The 22,948-nt window shown below is 42.2% G+C and overlaps 1 protein-coding gene across 1 annotated transcript in view; it reads right to left on the reverse strand.

Moving 5' to 3' along the window:
* LOC109936810 (sodium/hydrogen exchanger 2-like) overlaps window positions 1-22,948 on the reverse strand; it is a 145,645-nt gene that overhangs the window by 66,609 nt on the left and 56,088 nt on the right. Inside the window, exons 4-5 of the mRNA XM_048605134.1 lie at window positions 15,781-15,998; window positions 14,108-14,304 (exon numbers count right to left, since the gene is read on the reverse strand). Coding sequence (XP_048461091.1) covers window positions 14,108-14,304; window positions 15,781-15,998 — 415 coding nt within the window. The remainder of the gene's footprint in view (window positions 1-14,107; window positions 14,305-15,780; window positions 15,999-22,948) is intronic.

The raw sequence follows: 22,948 nt of genomic DNA on the forward strand, positions 1-22,948 counted from the left end.
TCTTCTCTCCCACCTATCTGCTCCTCTCACCTCACTGACCAACCCCCCACCCCCACTTCCTACCTACTAGCCTCATCCCCGCATCCTTGACCTGTCCGTCTTCCCCCCACCCACCCGCCCCTCCCTCCCAACTGACCAACCCCCATCCCAACTTTTTAAAAATTTTTTTTTGTGTGAAGAAGAGTCTAGGCCCGAAACGTCAGTTTTCCTGCTCCTCTGATGCTGCTTGGCCTGCTGTGTTCATTCAGCTCTGCACCCATCCCAACTCCCTACCTACACTCACCTTTACTGGCTCCATCCCTGCCCCCTTGACCTGTCCGTCTTCTCTCCAACTATCTGCTCCTTTATCCACCTTCCATCATCACCTCCCCCTCTCTCTATTTATTTCAGAGCCCCCTTCCCCTCCCCCATTTCTGAAGAAGGGTCCAGACCTGAAATGTCAGCTTTCCTGCTCCTCTGATGCTGCCTGGCCTGCTGTGTTCATCCAGCTCTACATCTTGTTAATACTTTTCACTGTATCTCAGTATATGTGACAACAATAAATCGAACTGAAACGAATGTCCTTCAGGGAAGGAGATCTCCATCCTCACCTGGTCTGGCCTACATGTAACTCCAGACCCACAGCAATGTGGTTTTAACTCTCAAGTGCCCTCTGAAATGAGTCAGTAAGCCATTCAGTCAAGGACAGCTAGGGCCAGACAATAAATGCTGGCCAGCCAGCGACATCCATGTCCCATGAGGGAATTAACAAAAAAGGGTCAAGTGCAACAAGCCAAACAGGGGTTATTTGATGTAATAAAACAAAGGACTGCAGATGCTTGAGTTCTAAAACAAAAACAGAAATTGCCAGAGAAACTCAGCAGGTATGGCAGTGGGAAGAAAGCAGAGTTAATACTTCGAGATACCTGCTTCCAAGAAGTCTGAGTTAAGTGAAGACATCATTCAGTAAATGTATATCATTTGTTATTGCAAAAGCAAGCAGCACCTGTTTGGTGTCAAAAGCAAATGCACCTTCTTTGTTTGCTGTTTCTTCACCTTTCCTGTTGTGCTATAAAAATCACTGTTAACAACTGTTTGAGTACTTTACAACATCTGCCTCTGTCACATCCAACAATGTCTGTTGTGATGGGTGTCAGTGAAGGAGTGGCACTCACTCCAATTGGGTACGAACATCCTAAGGTGCTCATCTATCTAAGGTTTCATGCATGAGCATGTATCAGAGAGCTGTGGAGTGAGTCAGCTATGACCAATATCAGTTTGTGAAGCGACATGACGCAGGTTACTCTGATCGTCCAATCATCAGTCAGCCATCAGCATCTACAATTTTGCATAAACTACTGAATAAGCATGTAATCCTTAAGTCAATATCAGTCTAATGTCCAAAGTGACAAAGTCTGTGTTGACTGCAACTTTTCCTACCAGGGCAATGCACTAAGAAGCTGAGCTAGATATTCATGAAGTATTGGACATCATCATCCTCAAATGAGTGTGTGCTCCCTTGTTAAACACATAGGTGAGCCCCCTCCCCAGTAGAAGTGTTCAGTTTTGAATGACGGCATACCGCACACACAAAGAGGCTATATTTTGGAACATGAATAGGCAAGGGCCTATCACAAGGTTTACGGATCTTGACTTTGGTCTAAGCGATCTTCTCATAGAAGTGCCAAGTCTTGGCTTCAGTTATGAGTGTAAGAATTGAAGGAAGTCTAAAATCCGCTCATATTCAGCAGCTTCTCAAACATGAGCAATGCCTGGGCGCTAACTTCAAGCCCCTTTGGAATGAATGAACAGGCTACTTAACTGCAACAAAGCAGTCGCTTCATCAGATCCTACGGCTAAGATGACAGTCGGTTAGATTATGTGATTACTTAAAAGCGCGTATATAGAAATGTGAAAGCAGATTTAAGATGAAATGTCACCCTACAACATCTATGTGCCATCACAGTACACTCTTCATTGCCCTCCCACTATGTCAAGGTGCAGTCCTGGGGTCTGCAGGTATGATGGATTGTTTGATTGTCTGTGCAATTGTTTCTCGGTTGATTTTCTGAAGACGTTGATCAATGTGACCTTTTTCAGTCTGGTCTGGTGAATTCAGTGATTTTTTTTTTCTAACTTAGTTTCTAGTCTCTGAACTTCCAATAGCTGATAATAGGAAGTTAGGCAGGTAGCTTCCGAATCTTCATGGCCTAGCATCCCTGCCTGTTCTGCAGTGGAGCCTATTGGCCTTGAAGATTTAGGCACAGCACCATTAGTGGCTTGAGGGCCCAGATGTGCTGGAAGTGTTCTGCGCAGGTACAGGCTCACCCTCCTCAACTGCACCTTCTACAGGGTCAGGACCACCAGCACAGTGCAGGTGGGTGGGGCCTGAAACCTCTAGAGTGTCCTGAGAAGAGACTCCTGAGGGGCCTGTGTGTGGCCCTCCTGTGTCTGGATGCTCACTGGCACCACCCTTTCTCCTTGAAAGGAAGGGAAGCCTGGACTAAAGTCAAGGACCCTTGTCCCCCTAACTCATTACCACTGATGCTGAGCATCAATGTTAAAGTGATGGAGAGCAGGTCCGTGTCCATATCTGGCATACGGTGAGCATTCTGCTGAACGTACGTCTGCACAGCAGCCACTAATCTGCACAAGGAGAGAGCCAAATACATAGCTAGAGCTAGCATGGTATATATGGCATTGATGGACTCCTCCAACATTCAATCCATTTTACCCAGTGCCTCACTACCAGTCATAAAAGGGACTGTCTGTGCATTTGCAAGAGCTAAAACCATGGAGTCATTTTCTACTAGTGCCGGTTCTCCTGCAGTGCCCCAGAGCAAGCGACCTGGAGCATTTCTCCCTTGACCAACTGTGGAAACACACCAATGATGTGCTCACTAGGAAGTGTTCCTGAAGCTAATCAAGCAAGAAAACACACTGAGGTGAAAGTTTCTGAGCTTGTGGAGGTGCAGGAGGAAGCCTTGTTGCTGCTTCCCCTGAGCGATCTGTGGTATCTTCCTCAGAAGTGGAGCAGGAACTGTTGGGGTGAAAGGCAGCTCTCATTGTGGAGGAAGCTGAGGAAGTGCTTGCATGAAGTGAGAAGTCATTAGTGGCATAATATGCTAAGAATATGTCCACGGTGGTTGTAATTTGAGAGCAACTCAGCACAGAACCAAGAGGCTTATTTGGTTGCCTTGACATAGATGTTTCAGCACCTCCATGAGTAATCACAATCCTCTCCTGCCATTTTGGGAATCTTTTTGGAGGGAGGAGTGGTGAGGAGCTGAACGTCAGCCACTTGACATTTGCTTTTCTGCCCTTTTGTGAAGCATCGTTTCCTGCAGAGAGACAGAGGAGGGATTGATGGAAGAGCAGTTCGAGAGAATGCAGGAGCAGAAAAGGTGATGAGGTGTCCTGAGTGAGTGAGCAGGAAGTGCAGAGCAGAGCACCGGAAAGGTTACTGGACTGGTGGATGAGAACCATTGAGAGGAGAAATTGTCTACAAGTGAGAGTCGAAGATGAATATGCCTTGGTGTAAGCAGTGCCTGTGTTAGAATGAGTGTGAAGTAGTGCAGAGAAAATGGTAGCATTTACCCTTGCAGATCTCAGAAGGTCATTGACTTTTTTGTTTGACGTTTCTGGCCATTTCTTTTCACACTGCAGCCTGGGTAGCTACCTGCTTTAAGACTGGCAGTGCCTGGCGGCACAGCTTTCTTTGGTGGTCTGGAAGAAAAGTGATACAGCTCGTATCTGCCAACTTGTCCACCAGCCTCTCCAAATCCCTGTCAGTGAAACAGTGTGCCCTTTCTCAGTAACATCATTGGTAATAACGATGCAGCAGCAGATTATGACAAAGATTTCCCGGCCAGCAGCGTTTGAAGTGGTGCAAGGCAGAGTTTTTGTACAGCGCGTGTTTTGATTGTGACTGACAGGGATCCCAGCAGTGGAGAACACTTCAATCTCTATGTGTGCACAATTGAGCAAAAATGTTGATGATCCGCACTCAAATTGTGCCCAACATTTCTCCAAATTTTCAAAGTTTCTCTTCCTCAAGCATCTGGTCAGAGACTGCTGCGTATCAAAAATAAAATCTGCTATGAGCCAATGCTACTATGCAATGTTTTAGAATGTAATTTGTTTTTTAAAATTATTTAAAATTTTATTTAAATGAGATAACCTGTCTGATATTGAATAATATAGCTGCAAATGAGTATAACGCAAAAGATATTTTCAGTCAGAGTCCATCATCTGTGAATATCCCAATTTTAAAAAATGACAATAAAACTGTATAAAGTGCCATTTATTGGTGATATTAATTTCCAATAATTAGTTTTGTAGTAAACCAGGAAAGTTAAAATCTGTAAAAGGTGCAAAAATGCTTAATTGTAACAGTACTATCAAACAGCAAAAACTCTCAATTTTGACCAGGAATTGTGGCCAGGTTTGTCGTGATTATGGTTTGAAACCTGCACAAAGGATCTCAGGAATTCTCTTTGCGCTGAACGTGATTTATGCATGAAATCCCTTGATCTTTTGGGCAGGTTGTGCAATTTTGGGTTGATTGCACTGAAAAAGCAACACCACCTCATAGAAATTCAAGGTCTACACGATTACATTATTTTTGTGTTTGTTCTTACGCAAACACACAGCACAATAGCGAAACTTTCTAATGAGAGAGTTTAGATGTAAGTAACTTGGAATAATAAATGTGCTTTATGTAATTAAATGCTAGCTGTTTAATAAATTATGTTGTTTGGCCTATATTTGCACCATGATTTCACTCATCTTACTAAGTATTTAATAAACAAGGGAACTGGCAGGGGAATTGACTCATCTACACCTCTAACATAATACATATGTATTAGGGTTTGGCCTGATAATTCAAAACAGTAGTCATGCATTCCATGTTTACTACGTGCTGTTACCATGCAACAAGCTACTGAAATTCACAACGTTTACTGATTATAATTTTTCGTCTTATCTTCCCATCCTAACGTGTGCCCTGAGAACTGTAAGCTCCCCTTGGTAAAATAGCATTCACTCTTCCTGTGACAGTACAAAAACCTGAGACAAGCGTTATCTGCTTCTAATTCATGCACAAAACCCAATTCATTAGGAAATCCTTCCTGGGAATTGCATGCAAATGATTTTGCGGCAATGTTGTAGGAATGCTGGATTTATATTTTTGACTGGAATGCGAAGATCAACACATACAATAACAGTATACAGATGTCCAAATTCATTTTCTTTGATTGTCTTTTGCACAGAACTCAGACAGATATGCAAAGATACTTGTGGTTCAGACGTTCGAGCCCCCATCCGATGATTTAACCACAACAACAATTTACGTGACAATTTAACAGAGAAAAATATTCCAAGGTGTTCACAGAAACCCAATAGAAGCAAAAATTAATAGACAGGCAAAGACTGAGATATTTTCAAAAATGACCAAATGTTTGGTGAATAGTTGGATTTTAAAGATAGCCTTAAACAAAGAGAGGAAGGTGGATGGGTGGATCAGTTTAGAAACTGAATTCCAGAGCCTAAGGGCCAGGCAACTGAAAATACAACTGCTAATGGTTGAGCTAGACTTGAGTGAGATACAAGATGGGCAGCAGAGTCATTGATAAGTTGCTGATGGCAGGTGAAGGATGGGAAGCCGTCCTGAACAATATAGGATTGATGTCCAATATTCTAAAAGCTCAGCAAGTTGAACTGTTGAACATTTTAGAAGAATTATTATTGATGCACACAACAGAAGGTGTACAAAGGAATATCATGCTATGAAATACACAGTATAAAATAAGCTTCACGATCAATAGGATCACAGAGAATGGAGAGGGAGATATTAGCATTTCAACATCTAATGTGAGTCGGTGAGTCAGTAACATGATTATTTGACTTTCCTCTGTCATCTGTCATAATGGAGGTGTCTATCAACTTAAAGTTAATCAGTCAACATTTCTGTGGCATTTGCATGTTGAGTTGAGGTATGTTAACGTGATGGTCGGGAGGGTATGACCAGCACGTTTGCAGATGACACAAAGATTAGCTGATAGTGAGGACCAAGATCTTAGGATACAGGAGAATATAGATGAGTTGGTCAAATGGGCAGATCAGTGGCAGACGGAATTTAACTCTGATAAATGTGAAGTGATGCACTTTGGGTGAAGGAACAAGACAAGGGAGTACTCAATGAATGAATGGCCCATTGTTATTGACCCTCAGGGAAACAGTTGTTTTCCATCCACCCTGTCCATGGGAAGCTCAGAGGAACAGAGGGATCTTGAGGTGCTTGCCCACAGATCCCTGAAGGTGGGCAGGGCAGGTTAATATGGTAGTTAAGAAGTCTCAAGGATGCTTGCCTTCATCAGACATGGTATAGATTATAAGAGCAGGGAGGTCATGTTGAAGATGTTCAGAACTTTGTTTAAGCAACAGCTGGAACATTGTGTGCAGTTCTGGTCATCACACTATTGGAAGGATGTGATTGTACTGGAGGGCGTGTAGAGGAGATTCAGCAGGACGTTGCCTGGGATGGAGCATTTCAGCAATGAGGAGAGGCTGGATAAGCTTGGATTATTTTCTTTGGAGTAGAGAAGGCTGCGAGGGGACGTGATTGAGGTGTATAACATAAGGAGGGGCATGGACAGGGTGGGTGTTTCCCTAAGGGTCAATAACAATGGGCCATAACTTTCAAGTGAAAGGCAGGAGGGTTAAAGGGGATTTGAGGAAAAACAAATTCATCCAGAAAGTGGTCTGGAATGCAGATGAGGCAGGAAATTTCACAACCTTTAAAAAAGTACATGGATGAGCACCTGAGCTTCCCTAACATTCTCGACTATGAGTCTAGTGTGGGAAAGTGGGACTAGAGCAGATTCAGAGCAGCTTTTGTTGCCACAGATTTAATGGACGAAAGGGCCCCTTCAAAGCTGCATGGTTCTGTGATGGTTGTGAATCACTCATTATCACTCTCAGCTTCAGATCAGGAGGCTGTGGGTTCGTGCCTCAGTCTGGATATTTTAGTCAAAGTTGAGGCTAATGTTCCAGTGTCGTACTGAAGCAATGGTGCATGGTTAAAGGTGCTGCCATTTGGGTGGGATTTTAAACCCAAGGCCATGTCTACTTGCTCAGATACGTATAAAAGATTCTGTGGTGATATTTTGAGAGGAACAAAGTCGTCTTCCGTACACCTTAGCCAACAACACTGGACAAATGATCTGGTCTTTAATACATTGTTATTTGCAGGACCCTGGTGCGTACTGTGTCACATTTCCTACTATAAAATACTGTAAAACTTCACTAGCTGTGGGACATTCAGAAAGGTGTTTACATAAAAGTTAGCCTTGCTTCTCAATCCAATCATAGCATCTCATGGAAATTGCAAATACACCATGTAAAACATAGTACGAGATACTTACATCAGTTGTAGAATGGTAATAAAGCTTCATGCTGTGTTGAGAAATAGAAGACTTTTTTTTAAAAAGATAACGTTGCATTAATATGATAGTAAAACACAACTCTAGCTGTCAGATTTGAAAGGCTTGACATTCACTAGTGAATTGTAGCAAAGCTGTCCAAATTGATGTTTGCTAAAGTGTCACATGAAAGTCTGCTTCACAGGGCTGAACTTTGCAATTGGGACCTAAGCTCCTTAACCAAGCTTAGTCAGGTGTGATGACATTAGATCAGGCTCCTTATTACATCTGATTCTGAGATTTCTTGAAGGTAAATGGACTAGAAGACACACCTTCCATTTAAGGTCAATTCACAAAGAAGTTGAAACAGTTAAACTGCCAGTTCATTGACTTACAGCCTGTATGTTTTTTCAGTGGTCACTCAATCTGCAGTGATAGGTGAGAATCACATTAGGGTGCCCTAGACCCAAGGTGGGTCAAAGTACATCCCAGGAGCAGGCTGTGGATTGGGACTGTATGGCTGGATTTGCAGGGGTGAATCAGTGACGTTGTCTTGGAATATCTCTGTGACACTCCTTGGAATCTGGGGGTTGAGCCAAGGAGGGGTGATTGCAGGGAAGGTGACGGCAACAGAAGCCAAATTTATCATGGGTATAGTCCATTCCAGTGAGGAATGGGGAAGGAGAAGCAGGCTGGCAGAAACCAAACAGCTCGCAATATGTTATGGTGATGTCGAAGGCCCAGGGGAGCAAAGTGAGAATTGGCAAGTCAACCCAAGGGGAAACTGGTATGATACTGAAGGAAGGTTGTGCAGTGAACCTGTCAATTACCTCCAAATGTGTGAAGACCTGTGTCACAAATGGCTCCATCACTCCAACATGCCTACTGTGCAGTTCAGTTCCAACTGGGGGGGGGAGGTGGTTATCCAATGTCTGTTGTACTGAAGGTGGCCATGGTGCTGTACTTGTGTGCCCAGTCTCTTTGCAAGGATCAGCAGGGTATCACCGTAGCATCTCTAAATCTTCAGCCCACCACCGTGTTAAGGTTGAGGGGGTTATATTGCTCAGGAGAGCAAAAACCTTCATCCAGTTCCCCCATGAAGAGGAAGGCAAGGCTGACAGAGGGAGAGGCTTTGTACTTACTTCAGGCTTTGCCAAAATACAAGCGATGACAGTGGGAATGTCACCAAACAAGAAGCCCAATACCTCAGGCTAATATTCTCAGGGCTTGCATTCAAATCTCACCATGACAGAGGGTGTAATTTAGTAAACATTTCGAACTTTAAAATTTTTTTTTGAAGAAGCTAGCCTAATTGTCTCAATAAAACCTCTGTCAATTGATGGAAAATCATATCTGGTTCACTAATGTTCTTTAGGGAAGGAAATCTGCCATCCTTATGCAATCTGGCCTGCATGTGACTCGACACCCACAATAATCTGTTTGACTGTTAACTGCCCTCTGGGCAATTAGGGATAGGCAACAAATGCTGGCCTAATTGCCTATTCACCATGAGTAAATAAAATAACATCCATTGATTGCACACATGTCCATCAGGCAGCCTACATTTTCACTCTGAGAATGTCCAAATTGTCCAGTGTGACAGTTTGCCTGATATCCTGGAGGTAGCCATGATGTCTACATCCTCAAATACTTGACTGTTTTCGCCCCTTGCTCAACTAGATGGCTCATGAAGAGTAGTCAATAGCTCGCCATTAGGAAGGCGGCTTATGACATGCACTAGACATCCAGGCTCTCAGGCAGAAGAGCTTCAATATGAGGCAAGCCTTCACCAGACCAGCCATAGAGAGGACTGTAAACCTGCCCACAATGAAATTTCACTCTCATGGGAAGTCTGTTGGCACCTTGCAATATGTCCCAGGTTAACTACTGGTCACCCTGCATCCTCAGGTGATGAGGAGGAACATGAGGTTGATCAGGGCCATGGAAACCCATGTGAATAAGCACAGTCCAGATGCTCAGGAAATGATGGAGGTCATGACTATGATCACGAGGCGTGGATTTTTCATCATTATTGTCCTCTCTCAAACTGCAATGTGGAGGCACATCTGCCCAAGGCCAAGGAGGTACATTCTTGAGAGCAAATCTGTCTTAGAAGTGTCTCTGATTTTCATTTGCAGGTGGAATGGCATTGTAAGTGCAGTCAATGTTAGGTAGACCCCAGTTCATACATAAATATCCAAAACACCACTGAAACTGTCAAGAATTTAATCAAGAACACTCACCTTAGCATACTCAGCAAATATCCCTGAAGGCCTGACTTTTCCCAATAATTTTTCATTTGTTTATGGGTGCTGTAGCCGTGCTGGATCTTGGCTGTTAATCCTCATGCCCCATTGGCCTGCTGACCTTGGCAAATGCCCTCTGATCATCTGAGGTGCCATGTGTCCTGCCATTAAGAAGGGATACTGCCTGGTGGCAGCAGGCTCCTCTGCCACCAGTAGATCCAAAGGCTCTGATGTCACTGGCTCAGGAGTGGAAGGGCTGCTGGCACCATCGGAAATGCCCTGAGGGGATGCTCCAGAGGTAGTCAGCTGCTACTTATCCTCCAGCATGAGGTCAAAATGGTCTTCGCTCCTTGTTGGAGGTGCACAAGGTGACACCAAGTGTGGTGTCCATCTCTCACACTTGAACTCCAATCTGAGCTCATTGTCAAAGCGTGGACTTGCTGATGCCCAGAAAGCTCAGTCGTGCCTCTGGTTCAGGGTCTCCAGGAGAGCTGGCAATCTCTCAATGGAGCAGTCCACTCCTCCACTTTTATTATGGGGTGTGGTGGGTGCATACCTTCTGAAATGTCAGCCTGGTCTCATGCATCCCCCTCAAGTATCCAACATTTACCGTCTCATAGAGAGCTCCAGACGCTTGCGTCCTGTCTAGTGCTCAGCATCTTCCTGTTCTGCTCCTAGAGGTCAGAGGCCTGAACGGCAGTGATCTGCCAGATCAAACCAGTGGCTGCAATTGCTTTGATCAATGAATGCAAATCCAACAGGGTGACAGGATTTGGGCTGGTGCCAGGTGGAGCAGAATAAGGATGGAACGAAGCATCTTCTAAATTTTCTTCCTCAGAGGTTAACGCTGGACCCTCAGATTGGCGTCTGCACGAGATGTCAAGTACCTGCTGAAGGAATAAGATAGATGAGTGAATGTGAACAGTGAGGAGGGACATAAAGTAAAAGTAACTTTATCTTGCTCACAGACATGTCACGCAACTCGGATGTGGTGATCTCCACACACGTTGACACACATCCACACACCAATACCGATCCCATTCCTCCATCCCAGCCTCAGTCCTGGCCCCATTCATGTCAGAAACTCACCGTCAGGCATTAACTCTGTCCTCTCCTCTGGCCCTCTGCTGCCCGGTCAGATACAGGAGGTCTTCTTCCATCTACACCCATGCTGCCAGGCTCAGTGCTCCATCACCTACCATAGACCTTGCACAGGCATTGCATGTGGCCTCGTCTCCTGTGAAGACAATGGGAGTTTAGTGAGTCCTATATCGGGATGAACAGCTTTTTGGAGAGGTGCCCATTAACTCTGTTTCTGCCTTCTGCACACCACAGACGTATGCCCTTGTAAGTGACCTTCTTGGCATCACACTTCAGCCCTCCAGAGTTTTGTAGAATGTCAAGACTCCTTCAGTTGGCATTCTGGGCATTCAAGGACTACACATCCACATCGCTGAGCTTCATCACCTTCAGACTCTCTGTGCACTGCAAATAAGCTTCTTTGTTTATTCCTGCAGAGAACTGAAGGCTATGGACTCCTCCTGGCATTATCAGCATGTCTTATGCATGTCCCCTTAGTAAGTGACCAACACTTGCACCTCCATCCAGGATTTCTTTGTCAGGTGGGGAGGTCTTCTCTTGCTATCATTTGGAAGAAGAACCTCTCACTCTCTGCTGACACCCTGGAGGATAAGCAGACAGTCATGGTTAACCATGGGAACGTCCTTGCGTGCTCCTGTGTTACTGGTGATGGATGAAAGTTGAGGTAGTGTCTCCTTAACTGCTTGTGGTTTCTGATCTGCTGCCCTCAGCCTGTAGTGTTGCACAGTCAAACAGGAGAAATGGTGCTAACAAGATCCTGGAAGCTACTATGCGGAGAGTTGCCTTTCACTGGAATTACTATTCACTGCCGACTTGTCCTTCTTCTCCAGACACCCCTTTTAATCAAACTGGCACTGCCTCTAACCCTTCAAACCTCCCAATGTATTCTGCCCCTTGAATCTGTCCCATCAATACACACTGGCCAATGCTGGATTGAAGTGGGACATTAGAGGATTGCATGTGAGCAGATTAGATACATGCTTCTACTCCTATCCAGTGGGACTGACTCAGGCCCCATTGAATTTTGACCATAAACAGAAACCAGTAAGAAAAGGACCATGAAAGAATGGATACAGCAGGTACTCACAAGAAAAGTGATGCTGAGGTAGTAGGAAAGAATGAGTGCAGTATCTCACTATTTTGTTCTATTTTAGTTGGTAGATTAGAAACTTACCTAATCCAAAGCGTCACCAAACCAGAGAGTTGAAGTCAAGTCAATTGAAGCAGTTAGAAACCCAAAGAAGAAGACTGAATCTCAATAGACTGAATCTCAATAGTATGAAAATGAGTTACTGTTATCCTGTAAGGGAAAACCAGACCAGCATGCAAACTCTAAATAAAAACCGAAAGAACTGTGATGCTGTAAACCAGAAACTGAAATGGACGTTGCTGAGCTTTTCCAGCAATTTCTGTTTTTGTTGCTAACTCTAAATATTGGAAGAGCGCAAGGTGACGTTGTAAAGTCCACCTTATCTGCCCACATTCTCTACAGTCTCATTCCCTGACCTTTTCCAATTCCTGTTCTAATTCTGAGACAGTATTTTGAAGGCAATCCACTTGTGCTGCAGCAACAAATTCGACAGCTCATCCAGGGAACTTTATAAGGTGCACTCAAAGCATAAATTATTTTGTTCCTTTCACGGTGACCTAGATCTGTCTCAGCTCTCCAACTAAGAAGGCAACTGCGGGAGAGACAGTATAAAAGATATAAAAGAACATAGAAAAGAGATATATGAATTATTCAAAGGAAGCAGGGCCACTGAACGTTCAATTCAATGATAAATAAGTGAGGGGCAATCATAGAATCCCTACAGTGCAGAAGTAGGCCATTCAACCCCATCAAGTCCACACCAATTCTCTGAAGAGCAGCCCACCCAGATCTGCTCCCCCACCTTATCCCTGTAACCCTGTATTTCCCATGGCTAACCCAGATAGCCTGCACATTATGGGCAATTTAGAATGACCAATCCAGCTAACCTGCACACCTTTGGACTGTGGGAGGAAACTGGAGCAGGCACAGGGAGAACTTGCAAACTTCACACAGACAGTTGCTCAAGGGTGGAATTGAACTGGGGCCCTGGTGTATGAGGCAGCAGTGCTAACCACTGAGCCACTGTGCTGCCCCAACAGCCCCTACATTGTGGAAGCAGGCCATTCAGCCCATTAAGTCCACACCAACCCTCTCCCAACCAGACCCAAATCCCAACTCTATCCCCATAACCCTGCATAAACCATGGCTAATCCACCTAGCCTGCACATCCCTGGACACTATGGGCAATTTATCATGGCCAATTCATCTATCCTGCACATCTTCGGACTGTAAGGGGAAATGGGAGCACCTGGAGGAAACCCATGCAGACAAGGGGAGAACATGCAAACTGATGTCAAGAAGGGAATGCAAAGAATATACAATACTTTCAATAGACTTCCAGGGGGAACAATGAAGTGGAAGTTTTAATCACAAAGATCTAAATGCATGCTATAGTGCTGGCATTTTTCATTTCTCTTCCTAAACATACAAATACTGTAATTGTACAAGGTTCTTTATCATTCTTTATTTCCTTTGTTCTCATAGGATGTGGATCTGGCTGCAAGGCCTATCCCTGGGTGGAGTGGCTTACTATGAGTCTTGGGTCATATGTAGGTTGGAGTGGGTAAGGATAGCAGACTTTGCTCCTTAAATGACATTAGTGAGCCTTTTTGTATGACAATTAATGTCAGTTTCATGGCCACAATTACTGAGACTAGTAGCCAGTTCCAAATATTATTAATTGAATTTAAATTCTGCTATAAAGTTTTTGAAAATCCTACTATGTTAATGATAAGTTGCTCATCAGGGATTGATTCACTCTGTAGATTTAGTTTAACTAACACAGTAAAACACATGACAAGTTATGAAGCAGGCACTACGGCAAGCCAATAATTTTGTGTGGTGTGAGCAGCTTGTAACCCCACAGCAGATTCACTGCCAGGCAGAAACACAATATTGTATACTAGCAATACATGGCGTCCTTAAAGACAAACTCACTTTGAGGAAAAGCACACATACAAAAAAAATCCACCAGCAGCCACGATGGGATTTGAATTCATATTCACAGAGCACTGGGCACTGCATGAGCTGATGGGCTTGTGCACAAGCATTAGAGGACTGAACTGGCTGAATGGGCAATGAAAGTGAGATGTCTTTTTGCAGAGGATACACAGCATCGGTCATCAAATATAATGTCCATGTTGCCACAGTGCTTTGGCTGTGATCTATGTGGCATTGTAACAGAAGGGATCAGAAATATTTCTAAAGGCAAGACAGCAAGTAGAACATATAACTAATAGCACGCCATTAGCAAATAAATCCCTGCTTACCTGAACAAAGACTGTAAAAAAGATGACCACTATAGTAGCTGTGGTAAACAGTTTCTTCTGAGGGAAATCTGGAAGTAAGAAAACAAGGGAGAAACAGATTGCCCCTCGCAATCCACCATAAGCTATGATGAACTGATCCTTTCTCGTCACAACATTCACACGGAACTTATTCACAATAAACGTCAGGCAAATGACACCTGAAAACAAAAAAAAGAAAATCTGTTACTAGATATTTGTTGCACTCTTTGCCTCGGAAATCCAAGGTTAATAAAATTGAGAAAATGAAATTCGGTTGACTTTATTAGTCACTGAAATAGTGAATTCTCTTGAACATACTCATTATCTGTTTCTTAACAATTTCTCAATGTGCTTTTTCAATTAAATTTGACATATGGGAAAGAATTACAACTGACAGGAAACTACATCTACCAAATAAGACATTCTAAACTCTGCCTGAATGTCATGCTACGATAATTATAATTGTATGCACAATAGGAGACCAGGTTTGCTTCAGCCATTTCCCTTCATGACTCAAATTATGGTATTAACACTTTGTGAGACTCTACACTCTTCGCAAACTCCTGCTTGTCATAGGAGATAGAGTCCCTTTGATCCACCAGAAAACCATTACAGTTTCCCAAGAATTCCTCACAAGTTTATCTTGTGACGTAGACTATTTTCTTCAGCAGAGATTGATTTTCTCGAATGCTATACCTTCTAGCTTTCTTCACAAAGTGTGGCTAAAATATATAAATACATTATATGTGCTGAAAAAGATAAAGGTTAGATGATGCCAGTTAATTTAGAATCACAATGTCTAGAGTATAAATTCATGCAATATAATGGCTTGATTCAGCTCTCAGTGAGGTATTATATTATCGGAACCTTTGTTGCTACAAACCAGTGGGTTGGGTCCAATCCCATGATTACTGTATGGTAAACTTCCAATCTGGGCAATGCCACAAGAGGTGAGGCACCAGGCATAGGAATTACAGGCATTCCACCGTACACGCAAGGGTTCTATTCCGCAGAATCCCTGCGAATGATGAAATTCGCAAGTGTTGAGTGCATTTAAAAATAGGTTCAAAAAATCGCAGATATGCCATTTTTGCCCATGCATGTTGATTTTTGTTTTTAGTTTTTTTTTTGGAGTGGATAGAGGCAAATTTGTGATTTGTGATTTTGTGGATACATAGGATTTACTGTAATTGTTGCACATACAGACAGCAGTAAAATTAATGGCTTTCTTCTCTCCATACTACTCAGAGATTAATCTCTTAGACACTTCTTCATGAAGCAACACTGAGGCATTAAGATATATATACTTGTTCAACTTTGTTTTGAATGACCACTGTTACATTAGCTATAAAACTCTCGGAGGTAGGAAAGGAAAAAACCCTTTAAGTAGTTTGGATAGCTGTGGTTGTAAGTCATGCGATGAAACTTCTGGGAAGATGCCCAATTAAAATTGGCAACTTAATCTCTCATACCTCTTAAAGGTACCATTGTTGTGTATTAGATTCATTGCCAAGCCATCTGTGCACCGTTCTTGGTTGGGGAATATTATTGGATGTGTGTGGGTGTGGAAGTGGTGGAGTGGGGGTGGGGGGGGTGGGCGTGGGTTGGCAGGGAAGGGTAAGCAAGTAGAGAGAGAGAAAATAAATTCTAATTACCAACTGCTCTCCAGACAAGGCAAAATATCATTGTGAAACATACATAGGGCCAACTCCATTCGTGCTTGTCCCCAATAGTGGAAACACCGAGGAAAATAAAGATGAGGGTCTCACTCACACTGCTCCACATCTTCATGAAGTATTTGATTGTAGTGTGAGACTTCTGAGAGATATTAGCCTCCACATAACGTTTCATACTCATGGAACAGGCAATAATTCTGGAAGAGACATTAGTTGAACCAAGTAAGCAATAGCTATGACTTTCCATTACCAACATAATTGACACAAATCAATGCTTGGGTTGTAATGACGTTCAAATAGTTATCCTGCAAAACTGGTTTTAGTATCTGCATAATACATGTCAAACAGAACTTCTCCTTGTAAAAGTAGGTACATAACCATGGATGTAGCGTACTCAGCCTTTTCTGCCATTTAACAAGATCATGGCTCATCTGAAATCTGACTCCACATACCCATTTTGCTTATTCATATGTTCTAAGGGTCACCAAACTTGAAACGTTAACTCTAACTTCTCTCCACACCTGCTGAGCTTTTCCAGCAATTTCTGTTTTTGTTTCTGATTTACAGCATCCGCAATTCTTTCAGTTTTTCATTTGCTCCTTAATATGTTTGGTAGTGTGAACTGCCTTTTTAAACTGCTGCAATCCATTTGGTGTAGATACACTCACAATGTTGTCACGTAGGGAGTTCCATGACCTTGACTCAGCATCATTGCAGGTACAGTGATATATTTCCAAGTCAGGGCAATGAGGGGCTGGAGGGGTTCTTGCTCCCATGCATCTACGGAAGTCTTTCAGTGTATATTGCCATCAGTTGGCCATCAGTACAAAGGTTTTTCAACTCTTTTCAATCACCAAACTTAAAAAGTGCAACTTGTTCTTAGTGGAATGGTAAGCAAAGTGATCTATTTCAGGCAGCCATGAGTCTCCCCAGTCTGGTGTCATGTTGAGGCCTGACTCTAAAATCAAGCCATGCTCAAAACACTCAAGCAGCTTTCTTCACAAAGTGAAACTGCTTGAATTTGGGTGGCATAAGAATACCAGTCCTTCAGCAAATTTGGGACTACTTGATGCCAAAATTAATTGGAACCCTGTAACAACTTGAGGGTGCACATTCATTTTAGAAACATAAGACTGATTCGACAGTAGGAGATGCAATTTTTGTCTGAAATTTTTCTCAGAGTTTAGTAAAGGCATTAGCCTGTTGAATGTTAATGTTGCTGTTACTTGGAAAATGTTGAAAGGAGATAAATTAAAGATGTGTTAAGATTGTGCCATTAGTTTTCTATGATGTCAAAGTATCACACTGCCAATGTTGTCGCAGTGTTGGTATTGGTACAGTGTTGATGATATTGCAGTTCCACTGAGCATACTGTCAGCTATTTTGCAGGTTGTGCATTGTTGAGTTCCAACATTACCACAGTGTTGATCCCCCTATAGTGTTGACATCCTTATAGTGTTAGTTCTATTGCAGTGTTGGCTCTTTCACAATGGCACTGTTATGACTGTTATTCCAATGTCAGTCTTGTTCCTGTGCCACTGTTATGACAATGTCAGTATCTTCACAGCATTGTTGTTACCACAGTGAGGTGTATCCACAGTATTAATGTTTTCACCGTCGGTTTTATTGCAATTTGTGTATTGTTGAAATTCCAACATTACCACAAAGTCAGTGTTCACGTAGTATTGATGTTATTGTAATGGCAGTTGGATCACAGTGTCAGTGTTCTCACAGCATCTGTGTTATTCCAGTTTTGGTGTTAATCTCACGTCAGTATTAGCCCAGTGTCAGTGTCTTTCCAGTGTTTGTGACAATCCAGTGTTGCTATTATCCCAATGTTGATGTTATTCCTATATCAGTATTATCCCAACACTAGTATCAATCCAATGTCAGTCTCAATCCAGTGTCAGTGTTGATCCAATGTCAATGTTAACACAGCGTTGATATTATTCCAGTATCAGTGATAATCCAGGGTCAGTGTTTCCAGTGTTGGTTATATTAAAATGATGGGAATGTTTTCCGTCTCAGTGATATTGCAGTTTTGATGCTATTCCAGACAGAAAACCATTACTGATGTAGAGTTCTTACTTAACTGAAGGCATGGTTGTAACAACCAGTGTGAGATCCTGGACACCTAAGTCCTCGGTCCATTTCAAATAAAGCTGGGCATTTATTCATCTGAAAGGAATGACACTAGCTGTGTTTTTTTTGGTACACCACAGTGTCAGTTGGAAAACACAGAGATTTATTGCATGAGGACTTGAAAGAGTTAATTTCTGGAACAATGTGAGCAATGCCTTCCACTGTCATACTGTGAGAGAACACATGAGAGAGGGAGGGAAGGTGAAGCATTATAGCTTGAACAGAATTAGCCTTGTTAAGGAACTGTATGAAGTTTTAAAACATGTAGGAAACCAACTATTGATCAAGCCTATTGAAGACTCGTTAATCTTCCCTGGCTAGACTACCCAAACTAGACAACAAAATTATGACGACTCCCAAAACTCTGGAACAATGCCTGGCATAGACTTAATTCTGGAGACATGGGAAGTTGGCATCTGATGCTCAGATGTAGAATCAGAGCCAAGCCTGGGCTGATTCAAGTGTTCCATTCACAGGGGAGGACATCTACTCCTCCAGACCCACAGAGACTCTACAGGAGAGTAACATTTCTAAACTTGCCCGTGCCGGTCATTCCCGAATTCATGCTGTGGGTTGTCTGTCAACGTAAGCCCCATACAGGGCCCTTGAATCTAGGTTTTCCAATGCCATTACAGTGGTGATCATGTTATCTGGTTGAAACCTTGGGATGTAAAGTAGGCCCCCTGGGTGACGGGGTAAGGTGATGACCTGTTCTCAGTTAAAATGATGACATTTGTGTGGGATCATCTGGAATGCTGCATAAGCTTCCCTCGTCATCTTAAAAGTACACCCTCCCCGTCCCCACATATGAACCATTTCCACTGAGTTGGGGTGGGACTGGGATGAATCTACCTTGAGAATGCTGCCATATGAAGTCAATATTATTTAGTTCAGACTAACCCAGGATGATAGCATCTAGATTCTAGATTCTTGGTCAGTATTTCATACTTAGCTCTGAGGGTTTTGTGCTATGCACAGCATTGAATTTTTCATGTAACACAGTTGTCTTTATGGTATCCAGTGCACTGCCTGTCAATCAATTTTGCATTACTACTTTCAATATTCACGTCTAATCAAAGCAACATTTTGAACCAAAGGTAGTTTGTGGCACCTTTAACTGTTAAATGTCTGCTTTAATTCACATTCATAATGGTTTGACAGCCAGAAACATTGAAAAAAAAAAGTAAGTTTGCAAACTAATAAATTATTTAAACCTGAAGGCAGTGTCAAAGGAATTGTTTTTTCTCCAAGCTAATGTTGAAACTGAGCCCATAAAGCACTTTCATTGAGGGAATTAGACTGATAGGCAAGCAGCAGTTCAAAATATTTTTGTCAGGTCCAGAACAGCATTATTTACTCCGAAATCAGTTTTTTTCATTCCCTTAGTGGGCTCCCACTTCTTGCCTGACACTTCACTCATTGAACCAGAGAAATAGTTGCAGGGCGCAATCTATGTTTCAGGAGTTCAATCAGTACAGGTATCCCCCTTGTAAAATGTACCCTACTAGTGTGTTTTATTTTAGTGCAATTTATAAGTTAGGGAATGAATTGCACTGCCTCCATTTTTGTTTAGTTCAGTTATGTCAAAATAAACTGTCATTCTGCTATTTCCCCCCGTCTCCCGCTCACCACCCATCTCCTGACTCTCTCACTCACTCTCCCTCCCTCCTGCCCTGCTCACGGCTTCCTTCCTTGACCATCGTGCTCCCACTCCTTTTCCAATCTTCCTGCTCCTGTTTCCTTTCTTGGTTCTTCCACTTCCTCTCGCTTGCTCCTTCCAGCTCTCTGCCTTGCTTGGTGTCCCTCTCAGTCCTTACTCACAGAGAGGGCTGGGGGGGGAGGAGGGGGAAGAACACAACCAACCTTTAATACAACATTTTCATATCAGGAACTTACTTTAATTCAGTATGTTGTTTTTAAGGAACACCTTAGGAGTCCTCAGCAGGGGTTAGCTGCATAAGTTTAAATGAAGAGTAGCAAAGTAAATTGTGAAGAGGACATGTAAGGTCACAAAGAGAGATTGATAGATTAAGTAAGTGGGCAAACATCTGATAAATGGAGTAATAATTTGGGAGAGAGTAAAATTGTTCATTTTGGCAGACAGAATAAAAAAAGAGCATATTATTTACATTGTGAGAGATTGCAGTGTTCTGAGATGCAGAGGGATCCGGGTGTCTTGGTGCATGAATCACAAAAGATTTGTATGGAGATACAACAGGTAATTAGGAAAGCTGGTAGAATATTATCATTTATACGAAGGGGAACTGAATACAAAAGTAAGGAGGTCATCCTTCAGTTATATAGGGTACCATTGTGACTGCATTTGGAGTACTGTGTACAATACTGGTCACCTTATGTCAGGAAGATGTATGTGTGTTGGAGAAAGTTCAGAAAAGGTATCCTGGACTACGACCTGGAATTAGTGGATTTTCTTTTCAGGAAAGGTTTAATGGGTAGGCTTGTATCTGCTCCAGATTAAAAGAGGAAGAGGGTATTTGATTGAAACATGTAATACCCTAAAGGGTCTTGACATGGTAAATGTGGAAAGGAAGTTTCATCTTATGCGAGAATCTAGATCTAAGGGTGACTGCTTAAAAGTCAGATGTCATCAATTTAAGACAGCAATTAGACAAATATCTCTCCATCACAGGATTGTGGGTTTTGGGAAACTGCCTTCCTGACAAGATGGTGGAAGCCAAGTCCTTGAATATTGTTAAGGGAGAGATAGGTAGATTCCTGTTAAGTAAGGGTGTGGAAGGCTATTAGCAGTAGGCAGATATGAGATTGCAGTCAGATCATCCATGATCTTATTAAGTGACACAGCACACTCAAGAAGCTGAATGGCCAACTCCTGCTCCTGTTTTGCATGTTTCTGAGGCTCCTGTCCAATCAAAGCAATCTCCTTAGCAATCCAGATTTAAGAGAGATACAGGAAAAAACAAGAACAATAAGTTAATGTGTATAATTGCGTTGTGATTTTGTTACTGGTCTGAGAACCCTGGTCTAATAATCTGAAGAATGTGAATTGCATCAGTTTGAGAAATTTATTTCCATTTGAAACAATAAACTACCAGGCTATCCTAAAGATCTAACTGGTTTATCAATATTCTTCACAGAACGAAACTTGTGATGTGTACCCAGTCCCAGCCTGGTTTACATGTGACGCCAGTGCCACAACCAATGTGGTCAAAACGTACCTATCCCTGAAGTAGCCAAACATGCTACAAATTTTATCTACTAAGAAAAGGATCCATTACCGCCTTCTCAGGTACCAATGATGAACAAAAAAGTGATGACCTTGCTCACGATACCCACGACCTTAGAATGAATAGAAAGTTAACGTGTTTTCATTTTAAATGTCTTTAGCTAGACTTCCTTGTGGTATCTGTTACCTCTACCAGGGTGTGGTATTGGCTTAGGGTTGTTTGATATAGCTCCCTGCCACTATTCCTTCTTTGTCTTTGCTTTTTCTTGGGTCTACTGGAGATTAATTCAAGAGGATTCATCGCTGTAGAGCAGATATCATGAGGGTCTATTACATGATAGCAATAAATACAGCTACATTTAGTCAGGGATAAATTTGGAGGCTATGGAGCTGGTACAGATGCATCTGCTCCCTCCAAAAGTTAGAGTAGAATTCCTCGCCTCCACCCACTATGGGTCACATCAGTAGAATGGGGAGAGAGCAAAGGTAACAAACATATTAACCTCTTCTGAGCCACTACTTTATATAGTAGTGTGAGTGCAGTATGAGATTAAGGTATTTCCAAAAACAATTCTAATGTATGGTCAACAAAACAATGCTTTTGTAAATAGTCAGGGAATGTAAAGTGAGTGAAGGACAAAATGGCATCCATCAGTCTCTCAGCAGGCTGTTTAACCATGAAACAAATTAAGCCTGGAAGCTAATTTAGGAAAGATGAATCAGTAAATCTGGTATTACTATCTCTTCCATTTAGGATGTAATACATTGAACTAAATCAGATGCTACTAATGCTTCAAAGCATTGCTAACAGCAACTTTACATTTGTATACTTCCGTTGTTCTTGCTAAATGCTGATTACTCTTTTCCAAGTGACAAGCCATGAAATATGGTTCATAATTCTAATTATAACTCTTAAGGCTATGTTTTGCTGAAGTTTTTTCGAAGTGATGAGATTAAATTATTTTTATTCCCTGTCAGGGCCCCTAATGTTATTTGAACCTGAACTTCATCACATTCTGCACCATTTCCATAGCTTTGACTATCAGCGTGATTTGAAGTCATGATAATCTCCTGTTATTAATATGGAAGACATTCGAGCTCAAATTGTTGTTCCTAATCTCTATGTTTACAATGTACTCCAGGCTCAGGATTGTGAGCAGGTTGTACTGTGTTTGTAGTCCAACAGTTAAAGATCACGTATCTTTTCTGGCTCTGAATGTTCAGACCCTTTCTAAATTAGTACTGTTGAATATTAGACAGCATAAGATGAATGTATAAACGTGGCAGAACCATAAGTGCTTCTGTATATCAAATATATGGAGGTTGGTGCAGATTTGATGGGCAAAAATGGCCTCTTCTGCACTGCAGGGATTCTATGATTCTATGTATCCTCAAAGGTTATAGTGGTCTGCTAAGAGTAGGGACAACTATGTGAGATTTTGTGAAATGGACTCAATCTGTCATTCTCCATTTTCATCTTCATTGAAGTCAAAAGTTGCTGATTTTACACTGTCTTCCTATGTCAAAACTACCTCTAATATCCTCTTGAACATTCCTGATTTTGCAAGCCCAATATAAAAGTGGATTGCTCATCCTCCCGACATACTTACTAACAAGGTCAGCTTGAAACTACTAACTCCTGACTGGCAAAACAAAACAGTCATTAAGTCTGGTTTTGACCTTACATGATGCAGGTAGACAGGGGTTTAGCAAAATCAATGAGAAAAGACAAATTAATCTAATCAAAATACAGGTAAATGTGGAATATTCAGAAGGAAATTGCACATAAAAATAAGAGAG

This window comes from Rhincodon typus, chromosome 14, assembly GCF_021869965.1.
Source record: "Rhincodon typus isolate 14 chromosome 14, sRhiTyp1.1, whole genome shotgun sequence".
NCBI classification, from domain to species: domain Eukaryota; kingdom Metazoa; phylum Chordata; class Chondrichthyes; order Orectolobiformes; family Rhincodontidae; genus Rhincodon; species Rhincodon typus.